General features: G+C 47.4%; 1 protein-coding gene across 10 annotated transcripts in view; it reads left to right on the forward strand.

Annotated features, from left to right (window-relative positions):
* The first annotated feature begins 1,677 nt into the window (after window positions 1–1,677).
* Window positions 1,678–20,489, forward strand: part of Tead4 (TEA domain transcription factor 4) — a 66,416-nt gene continuing 47,604 nt past the window's right edge. For 4 of the 10 annotated variants that reach the window (XM_047549000.1, XM_047549001.1, XM_047549003.1 and 1 more), the window contains exons 1-2: window positions 1,678–2,044; window positions 19,325–19,411. In XM_047549000.1, coding sequence (XP_047404956.1) covers window positions 1,678–2,044; window positions 19,325–19,411 — 454 coding nt within the window. The other 6 variants (XM_047549009.1, XM_047549010.1, XM_047549006.1 and 3 more) reach the window with 5 other exon arrangements.

Below are 20,489 nucleotides of genomic sequence, written 5' to 3' on the forward strand. Positions count from 1 at the left end.
TCATGTGGTGCTGATATATGGCCTTATGCTGTAGTCTTTTCATGTGTATGAGGTGTGACCAAGCCTTGATATGACTCATTGTTTAACAAGCATACCACAATTTATATATCCAAATGACAGCTGCTTCCTTCAGTCTTCTTTACCCTGTAAGATTGGAGACTTAGTCCAGCTGCATTGTTGTTGTTCAAAACATTTTTGGAACACCTCTTGAATACCACTCTGGCATTTAATAGTACATTCTTTTCAGCATCTTCCATGGTAGCAATTCTGTTTTCATTTATTCAATATTTATTATGCACTTCTCAGCTGGGTGTGATGGTGAATGCCTGTATTCCCAGGGGCTTGGGAGGTTGAGGCAGGAGGATTGCAGGTTCTAAATTTTTAAAAAATTAAAAAGGGCTGGGGATGTGGTTCAGTGGTTACCTGCCCTTGATTTCAATCTCTGGTACCAAAAAAAAAAAAAAAAAGAAAAAAAAAATTAATTCACTGCTCTAACCTAGGGCACCACCATGTTGGTTCTGGGTCAAAGATAATATAAATCAGGCCCAGTGTGGTGGCACATGCCTGTAATTCCAGAGTCTCAGGAGGCTGAGGCAGGAGGATACAAGTTTCAGGCAAGCCTCATCAAGTTAGTAAGTCCCTAAGTAACTTCATGAGACTTTGTCTCAAAATAAAAAGTAAAAAAGTTTGGCGATGTAGGTCAGTGGTAAAGTGCCCCTGGGTTCAATCCCCAGTTAAAACAAAACAAAACAAAGATAAATCAGACATACATTTACTGTCTTCAAGGGGTTTCTGTTTGGCAAGAGAGAAGAGATCTGGACAATATCTGCGATACAAGGTTAAGTGATAATGCTCTACATGTTGGATTTGATTTATGGAAAAAAGTCAAGTCCTCTGGTTTCAAGTCTCCCGAAGCCTTTAAGTCAATTTGTTCTGAAGATTTCCAAACAGGAACCCACGTGTTTCCAGTATCCCTCTTCCCCTAAATTCACTTGACATGGTTGAGACCCAAGCACCCACTAAACACGCTCTTCTGTACCTTTAGTGTTCCCAGCTAAATTTTAAGCTCTTTGAGAGTAGGTGCTGAGGTCCTATCCTTCCTGTTTTCACAGTATCTGGTGAACACGTAGTGTCCAGTGCATACTGGATAAATCTTTATTGACTTATTACTGAATAAGTAGTAAAATGAGTCTCTCTCCATGCCGCACGGTCCTCACACTGATTGCTTTCTCCCACGTGCTTTACTCTTACTAGTAACAATTTTGCGGATCCTGAGGGACACCAGAGGGCAACTGAAAGGGCTAACATACACCAGGAAGGACCAGCGTGGGGGTACCAGTGGCGGATCTGGGAGTCGAGCCCGGAGTTCCTGCTTCCTGATTCCCTGGAGCAAGTGTCCTTCGGTGGGAGCCGCGGGAAGGGAGCAGCCCTTCCTGCACGCGGAGGGCCCGCCCCTTCTCCGGTCATTCAGGGCTGATGCGGAGGGACGTCAGCCCGCAACCGACCCCGGAGGGTGGCAGGGCGGAGGCAGAGGCTGGGCCCTTCCCGGAGGCACCCCATTCAGGCAGAAAGTAAAGTTTTCGGCTCCGGGGAAAAGGCGTCAGGGCTCCGCTCGCAGGGGATGGAGCAGAGGGACGAAGAGAGTTGGAAGAGAGCTGGGGTGAGATCAAAGGAAAAATGTGTGGCGGGAGCGGCTGGGCTGGATGCAGAGGTCCTGGTCCCAGAGCTGGGATCTCCAGGCCAGTTCCCCCGCCTGGGCGCGCTCAGCCTCCACCACTGCCGCCCGCCAGCGACCCGCCCCGGCCCCGCCCCGTGGTCCGGCCCGGCCCCTCACCGGCCGCCCCCTCCCGGGCGTCCCAGTCTCCTCCCCGAGGTGCCGGTGGCAGGGCCGCCACTCCCTCCGGCTCCCTCCCTCGGCTGCGCGCATCTCATACCAGCCTTCATTCCGCGCATTCCAGGCGTCCTCCTTGCAAACTTGAAGCCAGGGGGTGGGGAGGGCCGCAGCTCCCGGCTCCGTCGCCCGCAGCCGCCGCATCCCTGTCAGGTGAGTGGCGCCCGCCGCGCCGCCCCAGCCCCACGGGGCGCCCTCCCAACCAAGCGCCCTCCGCCGCCGCGCCGCGTGCTCCCATCTGGGCGCTCTTTTCTTGCCGCCGCCCGTCTTCCCGCCTTGGACTCCGGGGCTGCAGGCGCGCTTGTCCTGCCGCTTTCTTCCCTTCTCGCTCAGGCGCACTCCTCCCTGCCCTCTCCCCCGCTTCCTCCCTTCCGTCCGCTCCCCGCGTCCGCAGCAGTCTCCCCGCGTTCCCTTCCTTTCCCGGTTGACTCACTCCGCCAGGAATTGGGATCTTCGTGTCTTCCCGACAGTCCCATTCTGGGAAAACTCCTCCCTCCGCGCACTCCGCTTCGCGCACCGGGGCCGGCCGCTGCGAACTGGGCTCGGGAGACTCGGGGTGGGTCGGTCCCGCCGCCCTACCTTTCCCCGGCTCAGCCAGCGGCACTCAGCCAGAGCCCCGCGCTCTGCTGGTTGACCCCCTGTCGTCCCTGCAGTGCGGTCGCCAGCCTTCCGAGACGCCGCAGAGCCGGGGCTGGAAGAGTTGGCGCTTGGGGCGAACTAGCTGCAACTGGTGGAGCGCACCGACCCCACCTCCCGCACCCTGGGACCGGTAAGGCTGGGAGCCCGGAGTTGTGAAGACTTTGCCAGAGGGCAGGCGTCTAGCGTAATCCAGGGACTAGATCAGGAAAAGAGCAGGGCACGTGGAGGTTGTGCCGCTGAGGATCGTGGAGGCGTTACCGACTACCGGGTCGAGAAGGTGGCGGTGGAGCCCAGGGACTTTGGGGAAACGGCGGTCCCGGTTGCTGAAGGGACCACTGAGAGGCAGAAACGAGAACATTGGCGACAGAATTGTTTCAGGACTCACAACCCCTTTTCTCCTGGCCTCTTTTCTGGCCTGGAGGAGAAAGCCCATAGAGGGAAGGGTATTGGCCTGTTTTAAGTGCTAAGGCAATGCGAATAGTGGTGGACATCTACAAAAAGTCCTGCTCCCCTGGGGTTGTGAAGCTGTCGCCTTTCAGACTAAGGACTAGTGGACCAGGGGAGCAGAACTCCCAAAAACTTCCCCTGCAGGCAACCCAGGAGCATGCCTCTGTGCACATGCCGGACAGGGATTCCTGACACACCGGGTGTCTCTCTGCATAGTGGGTTCAAGGTGACGTATGACTGTGCCAGCCTCCTTAGCTTTGGGTGTATGTGAGGGTGATGTCTGTTCGTGTATGACTCACCTCCGCTTCCAGTAGGTGGATTTGTTTGTGTTGAACGTGAGTGACAGAGTGTGTACATTTCTGCTTCAGGAGGGTGCTGCTGCCTGAGTCTGCCTGAGTAGGTGTGTGATGCCTCCTCTCTAAAGAGTTTTCTCTCTGAGGATGTTGATTCTGGATCTGACTTCTTCCTCCCTGTACAATAGGAGCAGGGGAGAGTGTCTTCTGTTTTTTTTTGTTTCATTTTTGTATGCAGAAGAATTTGTTAGTGGTTATTGGAGTGTGTGGCCCCCAGGCTCCTGGGCACCCTGGACTGGGCAGAGCAGAGAGGAAGCGGTCTACACCTGCCTCTTCCAGACAGCTGTCCTAAGGGAGAGTGGATTCTGCCCTTGCCTGGAATAGTTTTCAGGACGAGCCGGTGGAAAGCTAAAGGAAGTTGAAATCTTTGCATTTAGTTGATGGGATGGGTTGTTGGGAAAGTTTGTGGGGTTGAGTCCTTCAAAAGGAAGACATCATTTTGGATCTTGAGATGTGTTTAGATAGTGCTTTTAAGTTGGCCCTGAGGATAAATAGTAAATAGTGCTGATGTTTACCAACCCTGAACTACTTTTACTGGTTCAGTGCTGGACCTGACGAAGCAATCAAGTGGAAGAATCCCTCATTCTCTTTCCGTGTGTGTGTGTGTGTGTGTGTGTGTGTGTGCGCGTGTGTTTGTGTGTGTGTTATTGGGGATTGAACACAGGGTCTCATGCTTGCTGCGCAAGTGCTCTACCACTGGCTACACCCCCAGTCCCGAATCCCTCATTCTCAACTTGCAAGACCTTCCAACACTTCTCTGTGGGAAGAAGAATGAGTAACTTATTGCATGAGTGCTTTAGGGCCAGTCCAGGAGGTAAGGGATGTTTCTGGTTTGCTGGTTGTGTCCAAGCAATTGGCAGGAGTGATACAGTATACGGTGGGTGATGGCAGGATCAACAAAGGCAGATCAGAATTCTTCCTTCACTCCTAATGTGAGAATCACCTTACCCTCCCACCTGCTTAGGCCAGATGTGCAGCTGGTCTATAAGCAGCACTGACAGAGTTGAAAGGCACAGGTTTAGGATCAGACAGACCTGGGCACAAATTCTGACAGTAACTCACTGCCTTTAAAGCCCCAGGCTTAGTTTCCTGATGGATAACATCCAGAAAGTTTGTTATGAAAATGTAACTATTTTGTGAAGCATCTACCCTGACAGTGCCTGTCACATTCCCAGGGATTCCCCCAGCAGATATTGTCCCCAGTATTTCCTAAGCTTGTTTTAGCAAGGAACTTCTTTTTTACCCTAGGGATTAGTGGTGTGTCCCCCCCCACTCCCTGCCCCCTGTGTATAGATTTTTGTTTGTGGTTTGCAGTGTTGGGGATTGAACCAAGGGCCTTATGCTGTATGGGATTAGTGGGTTTTTGGGGTTTTTTTTTTTGGTAGCAGGGATTGAACTCAGGAGGCTTAACCACTGAGCCATGTCCCTACCCCCTCCCTTTTTTTTGAGACAGGTTCTCACTAAGTTGAGAGTTGGCCTCCAACTTGTGATCCTCCTGCCTCAGCCTCCTGAGCTGCTGGGATTACAGGCATGTGCCTCTGCACCCGGCTCATTAACCCTTTCATTTTAAACACGGGGAAACTGAGGCCCCTAGAGGGACTATAACTTCCTTAAAATTGTGCAACCTGGGAGCAGCAGAGCTGATAGTCGAACCCATGCTCTTCCCTTTGTGTACTCTCCTGCTTCCCCAGTCACCTTTGTCTAACAGACCTGGAGGCTGCAGTAGCCTTATGTGGCTGGTGCCTACCATCCTGTGGCTCAGATAAGGTTGATGGAGGCAGATGTACTCTCCTGTGTCCCAGCAGAAATCTCACAGCTGCAGGGGAAGAAACCATTTTACAGGAGGTTCTGCAAGGCCAAGTTTGGGAGGGGCTCTCAGGAGATCTTTCAGATCCACCCATTCTCCTCCAAGGTCTATATCAGGTAGAGAAGGGCTTCCTATCTTTTCATTTTCTTCTTCTTCTTCTTCTTCTTCTTCTTCTTCTTCTTCTTTTTTTTTTTTTTTTTTGTGCTGGGGTAGAAGCCAGGGCCTGGTGTATTGAGCAACCCCAGCCTTTCCTATCTTTTCAGATCTGGGATGCAAACGTCACACAACTTTCTTGGTTTCCATTCTGGTCTAGTACCTGTGACTGTCACAAAGCAATCCCTATTGCCAAAACCGTGGCTCCTCCTCCTCTTCCCCCTTGCAAGTAGAGGACATTGGCTTCCTGTAGGTTAGGCCAGTCTAGTAGTAGTTGGAAATTCAGGGCTTGTGAGGGTGGCTTTACCTTGCCTGTCTCCCTTTGCCCCTATGACCCTTTCTTGGCAGAAGTTAGGACGACAGCTCTGTTTAAAGCTCTGAAATTGGAGCTGAACAGCTGCTCTTGAGCACCCCCCCACCCCCCGCAGGGGCCCAGGTGGAGGCGGAGGAGGCAGGGGCAGGGCAGGGCAGGGTAGGGCAAAGCTTTGTCGCTGGGAGCACCCAGTCAGTCTCCATCTCCTGTATTCTGATTCCAGCATTGCCTTGACCTCTTCTGAAATGACAGTTTTCTCCTAGCTTTTGGTTTTCAGTACTTTCTAATCACCTGTGTGATCTGGTCTTGGGGCCTTCAGCTGGTAGGGACTGGTCCTTTGGGAAATTTTCCATCAGGACTCCAGTCTAAGATCTGTGTCTACACCCTCTTCCATTGACTACAGGCTGCTCCTGGAGAGGCAGGAGGATGGGCCAGACTCGAGTGTGGGCCAGCTCCTTGGCTTGGTGTAGTGTGGGCAGGCCAGAGCCCCCATGGGTGGGGACCGGGCTTCCTTTGACCCAAACTTCTTGGGAACAATAGACTTCAGAGCAGTCACCAGGGGCAGGAAATGGGAGCTGTGCTAAGGCAGGGGTGACCCTCCTGGGGGATGGGATTGCATATCCGGTGGAGTGTTAGGGGCAGTGCAAAGGGCACTGGGGAGGGGCTGATGACACACAGGGTGGGCCCCTGGGGTGGGGCTCTTCTCCAAAGGGGGCTGTTGACTCAGAGTGAAACTTGAGCTCTGAGGGCCCATTATTTGGCTGAGGGCTTCGCTTTTTGTCCTCCTAGCAAAGATCTGCCAGCCTCTGCTTATGCCAAACTCACCCCTGCCAAAACCATGCCTTCCCCTTCCCTTCAAGCCCCTGAGATGTCTTCGTGAGTCGCCCTGGCCAGGATGAAAGGCTAGGGTTGTTTCTTCCTGGCTGTCCTCCATCCTGGCCGCCCTCCCTCTTGGCGTTGAGCCTTGAGTAATAGTTGACGGCAAGGCGATGTTGTTGGGCAGCTCTCTGGGTGGGGAGGCAACAGACCTTGGGTGGCTGGACGAGGGATTTCTTCAGCCACAGTCAGCAAGACAGGCAGGGGGAGATTCCTGCCTCAGGCAGGTGGAGGAATGTTCTGGGAGGCAGAAGATTCTTATCTCACCTTCACCTATGTAAGGGTAGGACATATTTTGTAAGAGATCTAAGGAGCACTTTGCTTTGGGGGAAGTGAGAGTCAATCCATGGGAATTGCTTTGAGTGAGTTCAGGTTGCTAGTTTTTTACATCAACTTTGGGGATCCTAGGAGAAGCCCCAGTAGTGAGCACTGAACCGCTGCCACATCTGGGAGGAGGGTAGGGATGTAGGCAGCAATGCCTTGATTTCTTTCTCAGTTCAGGGGGCAAGATGGGGATGCTGGAAATGGCATACTGCTGAGCTTCTTATTTCTGTCTTGCCCAATTCTTGGTCAGATTCTGTTTTTGTGGTGCTAGGACTCAAACCTGGGACTTTGTACATGCTTGGCAAGTGCACTGAGCTACACCCCTAGCCTTCTAGGTCAGAGTTTTGAACAAAAAAATCCATGGAGATGTTGAAAATGAAGTCAACATGGATTTACTCTACCAAGTCTTGGCGGGGAGGACCTTATTTCAGTGGAGAAATATTCAGTAAGGATTTCACTCTCATGATTTTCTTGGGTACAGGTGAAATATATGTGGCCTGTAGAGATAACAGTGAGGTGGATATGGAAGTGGCTGAAAGCACCTTGGCTACTGACTCCACAGTTCTGATCACTCAGAAGGAGGTTTTGTGATGATGACCACAGAGCTCTCAGGTTTTGTTTTCTATCGGTTCGTTGGGTACTGAGGATATAAGCATTGGATGACAGAACCAGGATTCAAAATCATCTCAATGGACTGGAATTGCTGAGATTAAGCAGAAAGATGAAATTAATATTTAACTCTTAAAATTAACACAGAGTCATTGTTGAAAACCTGGAAAATAATTTCATGAAGGAGAAAACAAAATGGTACAACGTACCACAACTTGAATGGGCCAGTGGTGTGACTGTGTCAAGGAAAACCTTCCACTGAGCTCTGTGACTCTGGCCACATTGAGAGACACATCTGGTTCTAGAAGTTGGTAGAGACATCTGCCTTAATAAGAATTAGGGGTAGTTCAGTGATAGAGTTCTTGCCTAGCAATGGGCAAAGGCCTGGGTTCCATCTCTAGCACTGCTAAAGAAAGAAAAAAAGAAAAAAGAATTGATCTGACCATAATTATGAGTGCCTTAACAGAGCTGGATGGGAGGTTAGAACCTGCCCACCATCAGGGTGGCTTCATTTTGCTGTCCTTTCTCCCTTCTGGAAGGTTTATCTCATCTGAAGTTACTTTCTTCTGTAAATAACTTCATCGCATGGAACTTCTTTTTTTTTTTCCAGTACTGGGAATTGAACCCAGGGGCACTTAACAACTGAGCCACATCTCCAGTTCTTTTTATTTTTCTTTTTGAGACAGGTTCTCATTAAGTTGCTGAGCCTGGCCTTGAAATTGCAATCCTTCTGCCTCAGCCTCCCAAGTCACTGGGATTACAAGCGTGCTGCTGCCCCTGGCACATAGAACTTCTCTATGTAGAATTTGTTAGGGACGCTCAGGAGGAGGGAAATTGGACTAGATGACCTCTACTACCTCTTTTTCCTCGATTCTGTGGTGCTGGGCCTCAGTTTTTCTGCATGTTAGCTCATGAGGTTGCACTGGAGGATGTTATCTCTTTGACATTCTGGGATTTCTGCTAGAGGAAGGTAGAACTGAATTGCTTTCAGACTGGATGTAAAGTTGGGAGAGAGGCAGTGTCTGGGAAGTTAGAGGAGGAGAATGGGGAGATGTGGAAGTTATTGCCTGGCTCCCACCATCTTTATGCATCTGAATGAGCAGGGTGTCAGAGGCAGGTCACAATCTTGGTCCTATCCTGAGGCTGGGGATGGGGAAGATGACCCAGCATGGACTAGGAGTAATGAGTATAGACTCCAGTGCAAGCAGAGCAGTCCTATAGAAGTATAATGTAGATAACCTGTGTATTTTAAGTTTCCTAGAAGCCATACTTATTTATTTATTTTCAATACTGGGGATTGAACCCAGGGCCTCACACATTCTAGGCAAGCACGAGCTGCATCCCCAGCACTCTTTATTTTGAGACCACGTGCCTCTGAGTTACCTGGCTGACCTTGAACTTGTGATCTTCTTACCTCAGCTTCAAGTAGGTGGAATTACAGGCGTGCACTACCACACCCAGCTAGGAGCCACATTTAAAAAGTACAAATGTGGTAAAATGAATTATAATATATTTTATTCAAACGTCCATGTCCATAAAATTATTTTAACCTGTAATCAGTAGTAAAAAAGGATTAATGAGATTACATTTTTAATGCAGTGTCGGAAACCCAGTATTCATGTTACGCTTAATAGTACATCTCAATTTGACTAGCCGCATTCCAGAGCTCATTATCCACATGGAACTAGTGGGTACCGTTTGGACCATGTCGTTTTCCAGTCAGCCTTCTGGATTTGAGTCCCTGCCTTGTCATTTATCAGGTGTGAATTTTGAGTACATTATGTAACTGCATTATGTCTCCATTCTCCATCTGCAAAATGAGGATAAGGTTAATAGCACCAATTTCATACAATTGATGTGAAGATTGAGTTAATATTTGTAAAATACTTAGTTCTTTGACTTCTATTAAGCCCTGTGTAAGTGTTTGTCAAATAAATGACCTGTAAACGGTCCTTAAGACAAGCTGGAATTTGTAAGAGGGAGAGACTGGTGACATGCTTGGAAAGAACCAATTGTGGAGTGGCCCTGTGGAGTCACTGAAAGGCCTTGCCTATGCTACAATAATTCTGCATTGTGAAATTGACTTCCAGTCAGATAGGCACAATCAGTTACTGCTGCAAAGAGGGCCTGCCTTCTGGAAGTGAGAAACGACAGCACCCTGATGATGGGACAGGCCCCAGTCCCTCAGCAGGTGTGTCCTGAGCATCTGTCTGCCTGGGGCTTGGAACTGTGCTGGCTGGCGTGGAGGAAGCAAAGCATCCTTAGCCATACTCCATCATAAATTGCATGACCTCACGTTGGAATGGGAGGTGGAGTCATTTCCAGCACTTGGGAGTTTAAGCAATAGTCGTGCTACTTATGCAAGAGCACGAGTGGAGCCGTATCAGTGGCTTCCTATACCCTCTTCAGAACACTGCCAGCCCCAGCACTGCCTGCTCGCCCCTCTTGGCCTGAGCCCTTGGCTGATCTATAGCAGTCACAGAGTACCCACTATGTGCCGGGCACTGGACAGTGGGGGAACATGAATATAAGGTCCCTGTCCCACAGACTGAATTGCTAACGATAATCTGTGAGTTGAAAGAAGGGCTAATTAGAGGCACAAGTAAGTGCTGTGGGTGCCTGGTAAAGGGTGATTCATTCTGATGGGGCTGAGAGGAGTCAGGGAAGGCTTCACAGAGGAGGGGGCGCTTGACCTGGCTTTGCAAATGGGTAGGGTTTTGATAGCTCTGTGGGTGTGAGAGAGAGCGTGATCTAGAGAAGGAAGGATCTGAGCAGATAGAGAATGTAGTGGCTATCTTCAAGAAATGATTAGAAGTAGGGTAGGGATGAAGTAGACTTGAGCTGTACCCTCTGGGTAGGATATGGAGGTCTTGTTTTTCATTTTTGTGGTGCAAAGGATTGAATCCCTAGCCTCCAGAATGCTAAGCAAGTGCTCTGTCACTGAGCTATTTCCCCAACCTAGAAATTGTTTTAACTTTTTAAAGATACATGTAGCAAAATGTACGCTTTTTTGGGGGTAGGGGGTGGGGTACCAGGGATTGAACCAGGGGCACTTAACCAAGGGCCACATCCCCAGCCCTTTTTATTTTGTGACAGAGTCCTACTAAATTGCTTAGGTCTTCTCAGTGGCTGAGGCTGGCTTTGCATTTGGGATCCTCCTGCCTCAGCCTCCCACTCCCCTGGGATTACAGGCATGTGCTACCATACCTGGTTGCAAAATGTACTCTTTATGTTGTGCAGTTTAAAGGTTTTGACAGATGAACAGAGTTGTGTATTAACCACCACAGTCAAGCTACAGAACCATGCCAACTACCCAGATTTCTACTTTGGTGTCAGTTCCCCTCCCTCCCTCATGCCCATCCCCTGGCATCCCAGGTCTGTTCTCCATTCCTGTAATTTTGTCTTTTCAAGAATGTCATGTAAGGGCTGGGGTTGTGGCTCAGTGGTAGAGCACTTGCCTAGCATGTGTGAAGCACTGGGTTCAATTCTCAGCACCACATATAAATAAATGAATAAAATAAAGGTCTATCAACATCAAAAAACATTTTTAAAAAAGAATGTCATGTAAATAGAATCATCATGTAGTTTTGTAGTTTTCTGGATCTGGCTTCTGTCTTGTGGCATAATTCCTTTGAGAGTCATCCAAGGTGTGTATATTGATAGAAGGAAAGATACCTGAGCAGATAGAAAGTGTAGTGATTTGAGGGCCAGACAGTATTCCATTGCTGTGTATGGTGTACCACTGTGTTTATCCAGCACTGGTGGAAGGGTGTTTGGGTTGTTTCCAGAGTGTTAATTATGAATAAAGCTGCTATCAACATTTTAATACAGGTCTTCATGTGAACACAGGCTTTCTTTTCGCTTTTATAAAAACCTTGGAGTGGAATTGCTGGTTGATGTGGTACATATGTTTACTGTTTTTTGTTGTTGTTGTTGTTGATCATGATGTTGCGATACTAGGGAATTAACCCAGAGGTGTTTTACTACTGAGCTATATCTCCAGCCCTTTTTGATTTTAATTTTGAGATTGGGTCTGGGCTATCCTTTATCTCATCCTCCCAACTTGCTGAGATTACAGGCATGCACCACTACACCCAGCTGTTGTCTGCTTTAAGAAACTGTTAAAATGTTTTTCTTTTCTTTTCTTTTTTTGTACCAGGAATTGAACCCAGGGACACTTAACCACTGAGTCACATCCCAGCCCTTTTTTGTACTTACTTACAGACAGGGTCTCATGGAGTCGCTTAGGGCCTCGCTAAGTTTGCCTCAGCCTCCTGAGCCATTGGTATTACAGGTGTGCATCACCATGCCTGGCTAGGCAACATAGAGTTTTAGTGTTCCATATTCTTAGCAGGGCTTGGAACTGTCAGGTTGTTGGATTTTACCTACCATTCAGATAGGCGTGTAGTGGAATCTTCTCGTGATTTTAATTTGCATTTTTCTGATGACTAATGATGTAGAGCATCTTTTTATATGCTCATTTGCATTTGTATAACTTCTTTGGTGAAATATCTGTCCAAATCTTTGGCCCATTTTATTTTTTTGCTTGTTTTGAATGTTCTTTAATATTCTGGATACAAGCCCTTGGTAGATGTGTTAATTATACATTTTTGGAGAAAATTCATTTACACAAAAAATCACAGGCAGGTGATAAGTAAGAGTTCGGTTTCCTGAGCCTCATCTTTTCGTCAGGGGCAAAGGTAGGACCAGGAATGAGGAGTGGGGTACACCTCGAGAATGATTTATGAAAAAAGATGTGGAATAGGACCTTCCATGAAATTCTTGGGTGAGTACCTACAACAGATCACACTTCAGAATAAGGCCCAGGTCGCCATCTTGGTTTGTAGGGCATCCTCTGTTGGCTGGTGGAAGGTATCTGGCCCGTTCCTCATGGCCTGTTGGATCAGACTGGGCATTCCCTGTCCCCTAAAGCAGAGGCTGGTGCCCCCACCTTGGTATCATTCTTGAACATGACTTTGTTTCCAAATTGGATGACCAGGCATTGTGGAATGGGAGGCGGGGTGATTGTCATGCCTGCCAGGGGTAAGCCACTGGGTGTGGCTGGAGCAGGAGAGAATCAGTGGGGGTGAGTTTTCTGGGTCAGGGTGGATCCTTTGCTGTGGTGGCTTCAGCTAGGATCTGAGAGCTTTGGGCCATTAGCAGAATTTCTAGAGCATTTCAGTCCTCATCCCTATCGCTGTTCAGTCAGAGTGGCTCTGGGAAAGAACATTTCGATGAAAAATGACCAAGGAGCTGGGTGTGGTGGCACACGCCTATAATCCCAGCAACTTGGGAGACTGAGGCAGGAGGATGTCAAGTTTGAGGCCAGCCTCAGCAACTTAGTGAGACCCTGTCTCAAAATAGAAAACAAAAGGACCGAGGATGTGACTTAGTGGTTAAGTGCCCCTGGGTTCAATCCTTGGGACCTTCACCACCTCCACTCAAAAAAAAAACACTATGACCAAGGGTAGGGTGGATGTTGCCCTGTGCTTCCTGTTCAAGCTCTGCCCACCCTGACCCACTTCTCTGCTAGGAGCTATGGCTGGGAGCTCTTGTGCTAGGGGTGCAGCCCTTTGTCAGAGGTGATTAAGGCCTTGAACTTAAAGTGGAATAGAGTGGAAGAGTACTACTTTCCAGTGGCTACCAATGTCTCCAGGGTCCTAAGAGTTCCATGTGACTCCCTGGTGCTCTTGGGTCCTGGAGAGCTGCTCTCCAGTGCTGAGCACTCTTGCTAGCAATTGCCAGGTGGGCACCTGAGCTCCCCCATGGGGGCCTGTGCTGCATGGGTGTCTGGTTTGGTAGGGTGAGGGCAGTCTTATCTAGTAGGACCACCAATGAGCAAACCCATCCCCAAGGCTGGTGAAACAGGCATTTGGTGAGCAGCCCAAAGAGTATATTCTGTCAGTGCCCTGGGGGAATTGACATTTGATGGGATTCCATGGCGAGTCCTTCAAGTCCTTCTGTGTGGCAAAGACTCCTTAGGTAAATCATCTATTTTAAGATCTGTATTTTCACAGTACAGCTTACTTAAGGTGAAACCAACTGTTTTGGTTTCAGTACTTGGCCTCTTAAGTACTTTCATTATTTTATGTGGTGCTGGGAATTGAACCCAGGACCTTGTGCATGTTAGGTATGCACTGTACCACTGAGCTACACCCCACAGCACCAGCTTTCACTTTATTTTAGAAGCCTAAAAAAGGCCCCAAGAAGAAAAGAGTACAAGACTACAAGACTTTTCCCAGCTCTCACACACACACACACACACACACACATACATACATACATACATACCAGGGATTGAAACCAGAGGTGCATAACCCTCTGAGCCACATGCCCCATCCTTTTTATTTTTTCATTTTGAGACAGGGTCTGGCTAAGTTGTTTAGAGCCTGGCTAAGTGGCTGAGGCTGGCCTCTAACTTGTGATTCTTTTGCCTCAGCCTCTGGAGTCACTGGAATTACAGATATGTGCCACAGTGCCTGATTGATGTGTGTGTGTGTGTGTGTGTGTGTGTGTGTGTGTGTGTGAAATATACATACATATATATATATATATATTTTTTTTTTTTTTTAACAGTTTTGGATTACAGAAGAATTGAGCAGAGTATAAAGTTCTTTTACTTATCCCTCCTTCTCCAATTAATAGCGTCTTGCATTAGTGTGCTCCATATGTTACAACTGAGGAGCTAGTTTTTGTGCATTATTATCCTCCATGGTCCACAGAAACTTTTGCTCTTGGCATCTCGTATCCTATGGGTTTTGACACATGTACCCACTGTTATAGTATCATCCCGAATAATTTCACTGCCCTAAAAATCCTGTGTTCCAAGTATTTTCTCCTTCCCCAACTTCTGATAACCTCTGATCTTTCTATTGTCTCCATAGTTTTGCCTTTTCCTGTATTAACTGTGATATGTTATATAGTTGGAATTGTACAATAGTTAGCCTTTTCAGGTTGGCTTCTTTTGCTTAGCATGATGCATTTAAGATTCCTCCATGTTTTTTCAAGGCTTGATAGCACATTTCTTTTCTGTTCTTTTTTTTTTAGTTGAAAATAGACACCATACCTTTAGTTTATTATTTTTTTTTTAATGTGGTGCTGAGGATTGAACCCAGTGCCTTACACATGCTAGACAAGCGCTTTACCCCTGAGCCACAAACCCAGCTCCGTTTCCCCATTTCTTTTTCTTTCTTTCTTTCTTTCTTTTTTTTTTTTTTCACTTAAAATATTCTACCCTACCTACCACTTTTTTTTTTTTTTTAAATGAGGTGCTGAGGCCCAAAGAAGTGGAGTTCCTGGCAAGAAAACTGAGCTTGGAGTCTAATTTGTCTTTTTTCCGCAAGTCAACTGTTGCAAGGGGCTTCTGTGCCTGGCATTGTGCTGGGGCCTAAAGCCAGTTTCGTCACATTTCATCACCCCTTTTTGTGGCCCCAAGCAGGAGGTGGAAGGGTGTGGACACCCACTTGCAGTGACCCATTTCCTGGAGGTGTTAGGGATAGGCCTGCTGACACCCAGGCAGCAGCCTGGGAGGGCTTGGTTGGGGACAAGCTGCAGTTTCCACCTCCTGGAGAGCTGAGGACAGGGTATGCTGGAGCCAGGTGTGTCCTTACTTACCCTGCCACTGCCCTGGGGCCTGAGGCTGGGTTTGGGGCTTCTGGCCACTTAGGAATCTTATCTCTCCCACTTCTCTGCATCTCTGAGCTGCTCCTCCCAGTGCCGACTCCTCCTCCTGGATTGCTTCCCAGGGTTCCTCTCCTCCTAGTTACTTATCTCCCCTCTTGTTGCCCTTCATTCTTATCTCCACCCTTCTTCATCCCTCCTAGCAACACAGCAAGAGCCTTGAATGTGCAAGTAGCCTTTCTTCATGCCAGGCTCAGGGGTATCCTAGGATTTTATTTATTTATTTGTTTGTTTGTTTTGTTTGTTTGTTTTTGTTTGTTTTTTTGAGGTGGGGTTTTACTGTTTGCCCAGGCTGGCCTCCAGCTCCTGGACTCAAGGCATAGTCCTCCTGCTCCCACCTCAACTTCCTGAGTAGCTGGGACTACACCGTGCCCAGCTTATGATTGAATCCAATCCTCATAACATGCCTCTTGGATGTATGTGGGGGAACATTGAAGTTCAGAGAGGTCTAGTAGCTCTCCCAGGGTCCAAGCCTAGCCCTGACTTCAGAGACAAGTGCTGAATCAGTGCCATTCATAACACCTCTGTCCTGACCAGGCAATGCTAAAGGAGTCTACTCTCTGTTCCCTTTTTTTTGTTTGTTTGTTTTTGTTTGGAACTGGAGAATGAACCCAGGGGACTTAGCTACTGAACCACATCCTCAGCCCTTTTAATGTATTTTTTAGACACAGGGTTTCTCTGAGTTGCTAAGTGCCTCTCTAAATTGCTGAGGCTGACTTTGAGCTCCTGCCCCAGTCTCCCAATAGCATGGGCCCCCTTGATGAGCTCTCTTTTCCTTTTGTTCCAATGTGTCCTGTCCCTGGGGAGGTTCTTTGCCTTCTTCCCTTCTCCCTCCTCCCTGTTCCTGACCTGTCAAGAAGCAGTGATAAATGTCCTTCTGTGTGTCAGTAAGAGAATGGGGCACATGCATTGTGCTGTATCTGTGCTAGGTGTTGTACCTCCCTGTTTTACTTCACTCACATGGCTTCTCCATGCAAGTCCTCTTTTTCCCCGCTTCAGTGCTGGGGGTGGAACTCAGGGCCTCACACATGCTAAGTCAGTGCTCTGTCACTGAGCTCTATCTTCTACCAAGGGCTTGAACTCAGAGGCATAGACCACTGAGCCACATCCCCAGCCCTATTTTGTATTTTACTTAGAGACAGGGTCTCACTGAGTTGCGTCATGCCTCACCATTGCTGAGGCTGGCTTTGAACTTATGATCTTCCTGCCTCAGCCTCCTGAGTAACTGGGATTACAAGGCATGTGCCATCACGTCCGGCTGGTTATTTTTTGAGAAGGCCTCTTTTCTGACTTCTAGCAAGCCTCAACTCAGCCTGTTTATTTTGTTTTATTTATTTTTTATTGGTACTGGGGATTGAACCCCAAGGGACTTTATCACTGAGCCACACTTCTGGCCCTTTTTCTTTTTTAAAACGGCGTCTCCCTAAGTTCCTGTGACTAGTCTTGAATTTGGTAATCCCCCTGTCTCAGCCTCCCAAGTTGCTTGGATTATAGATGTATACCACCACACCCATGTTTAGCCCAACCTCCTTAAAATCACTTTGGGGTCAGTTTTTTCTGGCTGAGTACCTGACCCAGCCTTGCATAATCCTATCCATTTTTCTGCTGGATTGTTTTTTCTCCACTCCCTCTCCTTCCTTTCATCTCTAGGGACTCACTCAACCAGGACCTGGGAACTCCTTTTGTCTCTTTTTATTTCCAACTATAAACAAGCCATTTTCCTTTGTCCCTTGTATTTTGGGACTGGGGCCCTTGCAGTGCCTCCTCTTCCTCTCTGCCTCCATCTTTTTTCCTTCTATCTGTTTTTAAAAGTACTCTTTAAAAAGTCATGGTAAAATATTCATAACATGTCAGGCATGGTGGAACAGGCCTATAATCCCAGCAACTCTGGAGACTGAGGCAGGGGGATTGGAAGTTCAAGACTAGCCTCACAACTGAAGGAGACCCTATCTCTAAATTGAAAAGACTGGGAATGTAGCTCAATGGTAGAGCGTCCCCAGGTTCAATCCCCAGTACCACCAACACATACACACAACTATTTTTAGGAGTATAGTTCAGTGACATTAAATGGCATTCACAATGTCATACAACCATTACCACTGTCCAATTCTAGAACTTTTACATTCTCCCAAGGGGAAGCCCTGTACCTGCTAAATAACTCACCGTTTTCCCCTCTAAACCCATATTTTCCTTCTGTCTCCATGAATTTGATTATTCTAAGGGCTTCCTATGAGTGGAATCATACAATATTTCTCTTTTTGCATTCTATTTAGCATAATGTTTCCAAGGTTGGTCCAGTTGGAGCATGTCAGAATAATTCTAAGGCTGAATAACGCTGCCAGTATAGATAGACCCCATTTTGTCCATCTGTTCATCAGTTGGTGGATGTTTGGACTGTTGCTACATTTTGACTCTCCTGGTACCTTCTGACCTTTCTCTCTTCACTAGAGGTGGTGTTGCTAGGTCCTTCAGCCCATTTTAATCCCCACCTCTACCCTTACCCCAGCATGTTTACCTGCACCCGTTTCCCATGTTACCCTCCCTAGGTAGAGCTGATTCTTGTTATTTGTGGTAGTTATGTCCTATAAAGTCACTATGAACCCTGAATTAGCAAATACTGAAACATGGCTCCTACCAGAAGTATAGGGTTAGGTTCCCACAGATCTCTTGTCACAAGATTTTTTGATTAATTTATAAACGTTTTTATGTGCTTCTGTTTTAAGACACCTTATTTAATATATATTGTTGATTACAAACCCCACTATTATGTACAATTATAAAGCACCAATAAAAAAAGAAACAAGGAGCCCAGCACCGCGGCACACGCCTATAATCTCATCTACTCCGGAGATTAAGGCTGAGGTAGGAGAATCATCTGGGCAACTTAGTGAGACCCTATCTCAAAATACAGCAAAAAGGCTGGGAATGTAGGTCCTTGATAAAACACCCCTGGTTTCAATCCTCAGTACTGCAAGAAAAAGAAAAAGAAAAGCCAACCCTGATCCATTTACTGTTACGATCATTATGCATTATAAATTTTAGTCAAATACTATCTTGTGGAATAAGATAATCATTTTTACTAAACTTAGGGGGGGAAATGAAGCTTAAAAAACGTGTGCCTGCGGACCATTTTGAAGAGTGAAATCAACCAAAAGCCTACCAGTTTGAAAAATGTGGAGGTCCACAGACCCCTTTAAAAAGGATGTTTGCATATAGATGGGAACTGAAACAAGAAGGCAGAGTGCAGCCTTGTAGACTCTCGGCCTAGAGGCAGCTTAGCGCTTGCCGGCGTCTGTGAGTGACCAGCAAGGCAGGAGTAGCGTTGGCCCTCCCTGTGCACAGGTTCCACATCCATGGGTTCAGTCAGCACCAAATAAAAAATATTGGGGGAAAGATTGTCTGTACTGAGCATATACAGACACTCCCCCTTATCTGTGATACAGTAATAGCTGTTTACATAGCACTTACATTGTGTTATCACAAGTCACCTAGAGATGACTTAAAGTATCCAGGAGAGTGTGCTAGGTTAGAAGCAAATATTTGCCATTTTATAGAAGTACCTTGAATGTCATGAGTTTGGGTATCTTCTGGGGTCTTCCATGCTGAGAGGACTGACTGTATTGATTTTTTTTTTTGTTCGTTTGTTGCTTTGGTACTCGGGATTAAACCCAGAGGTGTTTAACCACTGAGCCACATCCATGACCCTTTTTATATTTTTTATTTTGAGATAGGGTCTCGCTAAGTTGCTTAGGGCCTCACTAAGTTGCTGAGGCTGGCTTTGAACTCAGGATCCTCTTGCCTCAGCTTCTAGAGCTGCTGGGATTACAGGCAGGTACCACTGTGCCTGGCTTGCAGCAGGATATTTTCATGGTGTGGGACAGTGGCAGTGAGCTACAACTCCACTTGGGCACATGATCACAAAGGTGAATAGCCTGTATTGTATACTGTACTGTGTTGACAGCATATTTTTGGAAACAGGTATTCCATAAATTTACATGAGATATTTAACACTTCATTATACAGAAGGTTTGCATTAGATCATTTTGTCCAGCCTTCAGTTGACATTGCGTACTCTGAGCATGTTTAAGGTGGGTGAACCTATGCTAAGATGTTAAGTAGGATACGTGTACTGAGCATTGATTGATTGATTGATTGTGGTATTAGGGATTGAACCCAGGGTGCTTTACCACTGAGCTACAATCCTATCCCTTTTTATTTTTATTTTGAGACAGAGTCTCAAGAAGTTGCCAAGGCTGGCCTCCAACTGGCGATCCTCCTGCCTCAACCTCCAAAGCATCTGGGATTACAGGCGAACATAGGTGAGATCTCTTCACAGGAGTGGTATTGTTTCAGTCTTTAGTGGGTCAGGGTAGTTATGTGGGACTTAGAGATCATTTATGGATCCTGGGAGGATGCTGAAAGGTGAGCGTGTAAGATGGACCATGCAGGGAGAGGACTTCAGGTCTGATGTCTGTTTTGTTTGGTTGGTTGTTTTGTAGTGCTGGGAATGGAACCCAGGACCTTGTGCCTGCCAAAAAACTTACTTTTTTTTAAGTATTTTTTTTTTAGTTGTAAATGGACACAATACCTTTACTTTTTATTTATTTTATGTAGTGCTGAGACTTGAACCCAGTGCCTCACATGTGCTAGGCAAGCACAAGCCCAGTGGTAGGTGTGTGAGCCATAGACATGATCTGCCTCGGAAGGAACTTAGACCCCCGCGTGCCCAATTTTACAGATGGGCAGGCCAAAGCCAGAGAGATCAAGTGATTTGCCCACTGTTTGCTGTAGAACTAGAACCAACACCAGTCCCTTGGTTCCCACTTATCACACTTCCAACTTCTTAATATCTACTTTGGTCACTTCTCAGGGCCACTTTCTCTGCCCTCCCTGAGCTTTGGCTTCTCTGTGCATGACCTGGGGATCATGATTCTTTCCCTATCCTGAAAGCATTTCTGGAAAAGCATGTTGTTGTGTCTGATTCTTAGAAAGATTATAACAAAAGCCCATACATTCCTGACTCTTCCGAAAATTCTTGAATAACCAGTATCCATGGGCCCTGGGATAGAGCAGCATGTTGTCTGGGCCTGGGTTGCCCTGGGCAGGCCATCTGGTGGCTTTTGGGTGGGGCTGGGGGCAGAACTGGAGGCCTCTAGGCCAGTCCCTGAGAGCCAAGTCAGGGATTATTTTTATTCCTCTGTTCATGGCACATGGCCTGGGCTCAGCGATGCCATCTGTTCTGCTCCAGCTCTCCCCAGCAGGCCCTTGAGGGTCACTGTGGAGTGCTTGGGGGAGGGGAAGGAGTGGGATCCTTCTCTGGGCTACTGTTGGCTTGCCTGGGTTACACTGGCCACACACGTGGGAGGTTTGTCTGGTAAAGAAGCAGCTGCCAACCTG

This window comes from Sciurus carolinensis, chromosome 4 (genome assembly GCF_902686445.1).
Source record: "Sciurus carolinensis chromosome 4, mSciCar1.2, whole genome shotgun sequence".
In the NCBI taxonomy this organism is placed as follows: domain Eukaryota; kingdom Metazoa; phylum Chordata; class Mammalia; order Rodentia; family Sciuridae; genus Sciurus; species Sciurus carolinensis.